Raw genomic sequence first — 7,452 nt, 5'->3', positions numbered from 1 at the left:
AGATGGAGTCTTACTCTGTTGCCCAGGCTGGAGAGCAGTAGCAGATTTTGGCTCACTGTAACCTCTGCCTCCTGGGTTCAAATGATTCTCCTGCCTCAGCCTCTCGAGTAGCTGGGACTAACAGGTGTACATCACCATGCCCGGCTAATTTTTGTATTTTTAGTAGCGATGGGGTTTTGCCATGTTGCTCAGGCTGGTCTCGAACTCCTGACCTCAGGTGATCCACCCGCCTTGGCCTCCCAAAGTTTTGGGATTACAGGCATGAGCCACTGTGCCCGGCCATCTTGGACTACTTTTCTTTTTTTTGAGATGGAGTCTCGCCCTGTTGCCCAGGCTGTAGTGCAATGGTGTAATCTCAGCTCACTGCAACCTTCACCTCCTGGGTTCAAGTGATTCTCCTGCCGCAGCCTCTCAAGTAGGTGGGATTACAGGCATGAGCCACCAGGCCCAGCTAATTTTTTGTATCTTTAGTAGAGACGGGGTTTCACCATGTTGGCCAGGCTGGTCTCAAACTCCTGACCTCCTGATACGCACGCCTCAGCCTCCCAAAGTGCTGGGATTACAGGTGTCAGCCACCATGCCCGGCAGTCTTGGACTTCTTAACACACAATTTCTAACCACCAGCAGGAAGTGTACATTTAAAATTCTGGCCCAAATGAAAGAGATACAAATATGGCACAACTGCCACAAAGACTTGTTTCCCTAGCCAAATAGTACCAAGGCGTTGATAAAAAAAATCAAAATAGAAAAAGCCTCTAGCTCTCATGAGGTGGGTAAGCTGCAGCTTCTGGAAGCAGATGTTGCTCCTTCCTCACTCTCTGGGCCCTGTTTCTAGGTGAGCAGTGGGAAGGCAAGAAGATAGGGAGAAGGTCAAGTCAGCCCGAAGCATAACAATTCATTCTTGTCAAAGAGTTCAACCTAATAATGTGGGGGAGATTTCATTACTCATAAATGTATTATTTTCCATAAGAACTTTAAAACTACTATTTCAGTAATTCTTAAAATGGCTTAACAATCCAAAGAAATAAATGGGCACTTGACATGGTTTGGCTCTATATCCTCACCCAAATATCATCTTGAATTGTACTTCCACTCCACAATTCCCACGTGTTGTGGGAGGGACCCAGTGGGGGATAATTTGAATCACGGGGCCGGTTTTCCCCATACTGTTCTCGTGGTAGTGAGTAAGTCTCATGAGATCTCATGGTTTTATCAGTGGTTTCCACTTTTGCATCTTCATTTTCTCTTGCTGCCACCATGTAAGAAGTGCCTTTCGCCTCCCACCATGATTCTGAGGCCTCCCCAGCCGTGTGGAACTCTTAAGTCCAATTAAACCTATTTTTCTTCCCAGTTTTGGGCATGTCTTTATCAACAGTGTGAAAGCGGATAAATACAGCACTCAAACAGTTCAAATGAAACAAAAATCTCTGGTTTCATTTTATTTTTTTAAATTTTTATTTATTTCTTTTTAAAAGGCTAATCAAGTTAAGCAGTGGAAGCAGAGAAGGAACAAAGAAATCTGTAACTGCGGCTGGGCGCAGTACCTCACGCCTGTAATCCCAGTACTTTGGGAGGCTGAGGTGGGCGGATTGCTTGAGTTCAGGAATTCAAGACCAGTCTGGGCAACATAGCGAGATCCAGTCTACACAAACAGTACAAAAATCAGCTGGGTACGTTGGTGTGTGCGTGTAGTCTCAGATACTTGGGAGGGTGAAGTGGGATGACTGGTTTAGTCTGGGAGGTCAAGACTGCAGTGAGCAATGCACTGTACTCCATCCTGGGCGACAGAGTCAGACTCTGCCTCACAAACAAAATAAGAAATCTGTAATTGGTGTGATCAATTAGTTGTAAATGCCACTGCAAGCAGATCAGCCTAGTTTCGTTTTCTGTTCTTCTTCTATCTCCAGAATATTTAAAAGTTAAAACACTTCGATTTTTAGAAACTCTCATTAAATTTACCACCTAGCTGAAGATTCCTGAAGGACTTAAACAGAAAATCAATGTCCCTCTCAAATGAATAGGGCAATAACTCTACTGAATATAAACTTTCTATTTCTCTCCATTCATAAAAGAGACAGAAGCATCATTGTTCTCTAGTTTTATTATTTGTCAATTTTCCCAGCACAGGAACTATAACTCATTTTGAGATTTTTTCAGTGCATTTCACAGCAAAAATGAACAAGGGAATCATTAAAATTGTTGTACACAAACCAACTTTTTCTTATAATTTACAATTTGTTGAAAAAATTAGTTTTGTTGTTTTCATCCTACTAACCTCTTTAACAGAACACAGTTTATCAGAGCACAAAGCTTAAACTTCTTATGATGATGCAACAGACACAGCCTCCTACAATGGCTGATAAACAACAGGTATGTTACACACACTGATTGGAAGACCATATCAGAAAAAAACAGAGTAAGGCACCACTCTTGGGAAATTAAGGTAGCTTGCAGTAACAAGTGTTGAGCACCGTAATAAGGAGGTGCTCAATAAATACATGAATGAATGATGAAAGCCATAATTAGCTCTATTCTTTTAACTGCCAGCAATTCTTCAACCTCCACAAAATACTTATTTAAAAACAGATTTGTACCTGAATACAACTTCCTGATCTTTTTTTCCTGATACCTTTTAATTTCATACTGTTTCTTTAGCATTTAAGTTTCCTCAAAAAATAAAAAACGAAACCATACCTTACATGTGCATTCAGTTACACATATAAGTTCTGAATTACTGACAAGTATGAATAGAATCATTTATTTTAATTTTTAACAGAGGTAAAATAAAGCATACTTATCCAAAGGGATAACACATAATACTGGATATTAACCTAGAGGTGAAAAAAAAAAAGGAAAAAAGTAACAGTTTTATTTTTTAATATTTGCTATTTTCTTTAATGCCTTAGTTCTGGAGAAAGGCTAAAATCTCATCATATTGACATGAACACATTTTTAAAAATTGTCTCTCAACTGTAATATTTAATAAAACTAGGTACTGAAAAATGTTCTGAAATTTTTCAAGTCAATGTTGTTTTCAAGTATATTAAAATGCTCAGAAGAAAAAATTCTCCATGGTTATAATTCTGATCAATCTATAAATGTACTTTTTAAAAGAGAGTTCCAACAGAGGTGGATAATGGATAAGTTCCTCAGACACAGGCATACAGTCTTTTTGAAGAAATAGAATGCCTTGTTACCACAACCTGGTTGATTTTTTTTTTTTAAACACTGATTTCAGGCACAATGGCTGAATCCACTTCTGGGTCATCTTTCTTCTCCTCTTGGTTGGTTTACAAGAGTAGTGAATACTTCAGTTATGGACAGAAAGAAAGACACAAACTCTGAAACAGAGACTTCACTTTTCACTACAAAGAAATCAAAGTCACTGAGTTCTCATTGTTGTGTGTATCTGCTGCCCCTATGCAAAAATAGGGGATTCAAACTTAATTGTAGGAGCAAGAACTGGATAAAAGATTCATCTACTGATTCAGGTAGCAAGTTTTAAGATGGTATTGCTCACATCACATGAACAGGTTGGTAAGAGGTCCACTGCGTTTCTTTACCACTTTGGTCTTGCTTTTGGTATTTCGGTGCCCTAGTAGGTACATTCAGGTTTAGCTAGTTTCAGTCTGCCCACACAGGAAGCAGGTCACTCAGTGCAATGACTCCATTCTGGGAGGATTTAGGGTAAACAGAGAAGAACCTCATTTGGTTGAGTTTTAGACAGTACGTGTCACTCTGCTGGTTGTGTTGTTGGAATTATTTTCCAAAGTGGTTTATGATAAACCCAGCCATCTCCCTGAAAGAAATAAAACGATAAAGAATCATCTCTCTAATATTATCAAAATCAGTAACCAAAACTAGAAGCAACACCTTTACTGAAATGGAATTCTATTTTCACATTCAAAAAAAAGTTTTTGTGAAAGAACAAAGTCTTTGTGCTTAAGACATCAAACAATGCCTGTGGTTTAGCTAGGATTCAGGTGAGAAGGTATGGTATCGGAGGGTCTAGTTTGTGACCCATGAACATTTAATTTTGCAAGAACCATTTGTAGCAATTTTGCCAATTTCGCCAAGATGCTACAGATTGAGCCTCACTCACAGAGTTATGGGCAGCAGGCGGAGCACAGAGAAATGATCAGGAAGGTACTGTTCTCCCTATCTCCACTGGCACCCCAGAACTCATTTTTTTTTCTTTTTTTTTTTTTTTTTTTCCCCGAGATAGAGTCTTGCTCTGTCAAGCAGTCTGGAGTGTAGTGGCGTAATCTTGCTGCAATCTCCGCCTCCCTGGTTCAAATAATTCTCCTGCCTCAGCCTCCCGAGTAGCCGGGATTACAGGTGCCCGCCACCATACCGGGCTAATTTTTATATTTTTAGTAGAAATGGGGTTTCACCATGTTGGCCAGGCTGGTCTCGAACTCCTGACCTCATGATCTGCCCGCCTCGGCCTCCCAGAGTGCTGGGATTACAGGCGTGAGCCACAGCGCCCCGCCCCCAGAGCTCATTTTTAATGATATATAGACGTTCTCACTTAGAAACTCTTCTTTCTTAGAATCTGTTTCTGGTATATCTGCTTTTTTTTTTTTTTTTTTTTTTTGAGACAGTCTTGCTACAGGTCACCCAGGCTGGTCTCAAAAACAGGTGGTATTTATATACAGCCATCCTACTTTTAAAAATAAAGATGTCTAAGTGATAGCAATTCAACAAAGCCTAGTAAGCTAATGTTCCCACCAAGTAGATACGTTTTTATCTTGAGCACATGTATAACATACCTCTTTAATAAAATATTTTGTTTTCCAAGGTGTGCCTGTTTCAGTACGATGCCTTTCTTCAGTCCTCTGACGTTCTTCCAGGGTATGCTTATGCTCTGTGGCCTTATCAATTTCAGATTCTCTCAGAGAATCTGTCACATTTTTCCACAATCGCCTGAAATCCAAAACCCACACATTTTACAAGCATTCTTTAAAAGAGATAATTAAATAGAATCAATACCCTCAAAATTACAATAATTTTATAAAATAACATTTCCTAAATCACATCTACAATGTCATGCTTATGAATTCGAAGAATAATGATACTATGCTGCTGATGGTTATGTCCGGGATGCTGCTCCTTCTGCTTCTTTTTAAATTAAAAATAAATTTTATTTTTCCAGGTTATAAAAGGAGGATTTTTGTTTTTAGAAAACTTAGAAATTAACAAGTAAAAAGAGAAGTAAATTTTCAAAGTTGAAATGTAAGCAAGACCAACTGTGCTTCTGGACATGATGAAATAATGGGGAACACATTTATTTTCCTGCCCTTCATCAACCAGGAAACAGGCAACATATAGTAAAATAGTGGTTTTCAGATACTGAGCAAAAGGCTGTGCAGGGCAGTGATCCTTGAGAAAGGAAACAAATGAGGGGAGTCCTATGAGTCCTCTAACTTGCTGTCCAGAGTGTTTCTCGGCCACGCACAGGGAGAGGGAAGCTTAACAAATCTCAAGCAAAAAAAAAAAAAAAAACTGCCACAATTCTTTAGGGAAAGAACTGTTTGTTGAACAAATGGTGCTGGGACAACTAGATATATATGTGAAAAAAGATATAAAAAGTTAAACATAAAACTACCATACAACCCAGCAATTCCACTCTTGGGTATCTACTCAAGAAAAATGAAAATAAATATCCACACGAAGATTTGTAGGAGAATTTCCACAGCAGTATTATTCATCATTGCCCCCAACTGGAAATGCCCATCAACTGGTAAATGGATAGGCAAAATGTGATATATCCATACCCTGAAATACTATTCAGCAATAAAAAGCAATGAACCACTGATACATGTAATTAATACTTCATGGATGAACCTCAAGAACGTTATACTAAGGAAATAAGCCAGGCATAAGAGATCACGCATTGTATGATTTATATGAAATATCCAGAAAAGGCAAATTTATAGAGACAGAAAGTTAGTGGTTCTCTGGGCTGGGGGTAATGGGGATTAACTGTAAATGAACATGAGGGATCTTACGGTAGGATGAAAATACTCTAAAACTGATTTATGGTAATAACTGTACTACTCAAGAAAGTTACTAAACATCTTTGTTTTTTCTTTCTTCCTTTCTTTCTTCCTCCCTTCCTGCCCTTCCTCCCCACCTCCCTCTTTCTCTTCTGTTCTCTTTTCTTTTTTCTTTTTTTGAGACAGGGTCTCATCATCACCCAGGCTGGAGTGTGCAGTGGCACCATCTCAGCTCACTGCAACCACTGCCTCCTGGACTCAAGCAATTCTCCTGCCTCACTTTCTTGAGTATCTGGGACTATAGGCATGCACCACCATGCCTGGATAACTTTTGTATTTTGAGTACAGACACGGTTTCACTATGTTGGCCAGGCTGTTCTGGAACGCCTGACCTCAAATGACTTGCCCACCTCAGCCTCCCAAAGTGCTGGATAGTATGCCACAGGTCTTATAGTTCAAAGCCTTAAGCCTACATATGTATCTTAATGGCTCTAAAAGGTTTCCTAACACATTTCTGATACACATATCAGATGGCTCAAACACAAAAATGAATTTATAAGGAATTCTCCACAAATAATAAAGACGTTAAAACAAAAAAAACGGCCGGGCGCGGTGGCTCAAGCCTGTAATCCCAGCACTTTGGGAGGCCGAGACGGGCGGATCACGAGGTCAGGAGATCGAGACCATCCTGACTAACACGGTGAAACCCCGTCTCTACTAAAAAAATACAAAAAACTAGCCGGGCAAGGTGGTGGGCGCCTGTAGTCCCAGCTACTCGGGAGGCTGAGGCAGGAGAATGGCGTAAACCCGGGAGGCGGAGCTTGCAGTGAGCTGAGATCCGGCCACTGCACTCCAGCCTGGGCGACAGAGCGAGACTCCGTCTCAAAAAAAAAAAAAACAAACAAACAAAAAACAAAAAAAAACCACATAACAATCCTAAAGATAAATGCCTGCTCTAATAACAAAACTTCTAATAAAATGAAGTAACAACTTGCAGAACTACAAAGTGAAATATTCAATTGTAATTGGTAATTTTAATAACCAATTTCAATAACTCAACTCAACTGATAGAATAAATGCACAGAAAACCTGTAAGACTACAGAAGACTAGAAAAATACTGTCAACTCATTTGACCTGACATTTACAGAACACACTCACCTCAGCCTCCTGAGTAGCTGGGATTACAGGCACATGCCACCACATCCAGCTAATTTTTATATTTTTTGTGGAGAGACAGAGTTTTGCCATGTTACCCAGGGTAGCCTCAAACTCTTGGGCTCAAGAATATACATTCGTGTCAAGTTGCACATGAAACATTTACCAAGGCCAGGAGCGGTGGCTCATGAATAATTCTAGCACTTTGGGAGGCCGACGTGAGTGGATTACTTGACAAGGTCGAGTTCAAGACCAGCTTGGCCAACATGGTGAAACCCCATCCCTACTAAAAATATA

At 39.9% G+C, this 7,452-nt stretch overlaps 1 protein-coding gene across 1 annotated transcript in view; it reads right to left on the bottom strand.

Annotated features, from left to right (window-relative positions):
• Positions 1–2,086: 2,086 nt before the first annotated feature.
• OSBPL11 (oxysterol binding protein like 11) overlaps positions 2,087–7,452 on the bottom strand; it is a 75,198-nt gene continuing 69,832 nt past the window's right edge. Inside the window, exons 12-13 of the mRNA XM_033210948.1 lie at positions 4,773–4,926; positions 2,087–3,799 (exon numbers count right to left, since the gene is read on the bottom strand). Of these exons, the coding sequence (XP_033066839.1) occupies positions 3,734–3,799; positions 4,773–4,926 (220 nt within the window). The 3' untranslated portion in view covers positions 2,087–3,733. The remainder of the gene's footprint in view (positions 3,800–4,772; positions 4,927–7,452) is intronic.

The sequence above is a fragment of the Trachypithecus francoisi genome, unplaced genomic scaffold, assembly GCF_009764315.1.
Source record: "Trachypithecus francoisi isolate TF-2019V2 unplaced genomic scaffold, Tfra_2.0 Lachesis_group0, whole genome shotgun sequence".
In the NCBI taxonomy this organism is placed as follows: Eukaryota; Metazoa; Chordata; class Mammalia; order Primates; family Cercopithecidae; genus Trachypithecus; species Trachypithecus francoisi.
Note: the sequence above shows the minus strand (reverse complement) of the source record. Positions and strands in the feature narration are given on the sequence as shown.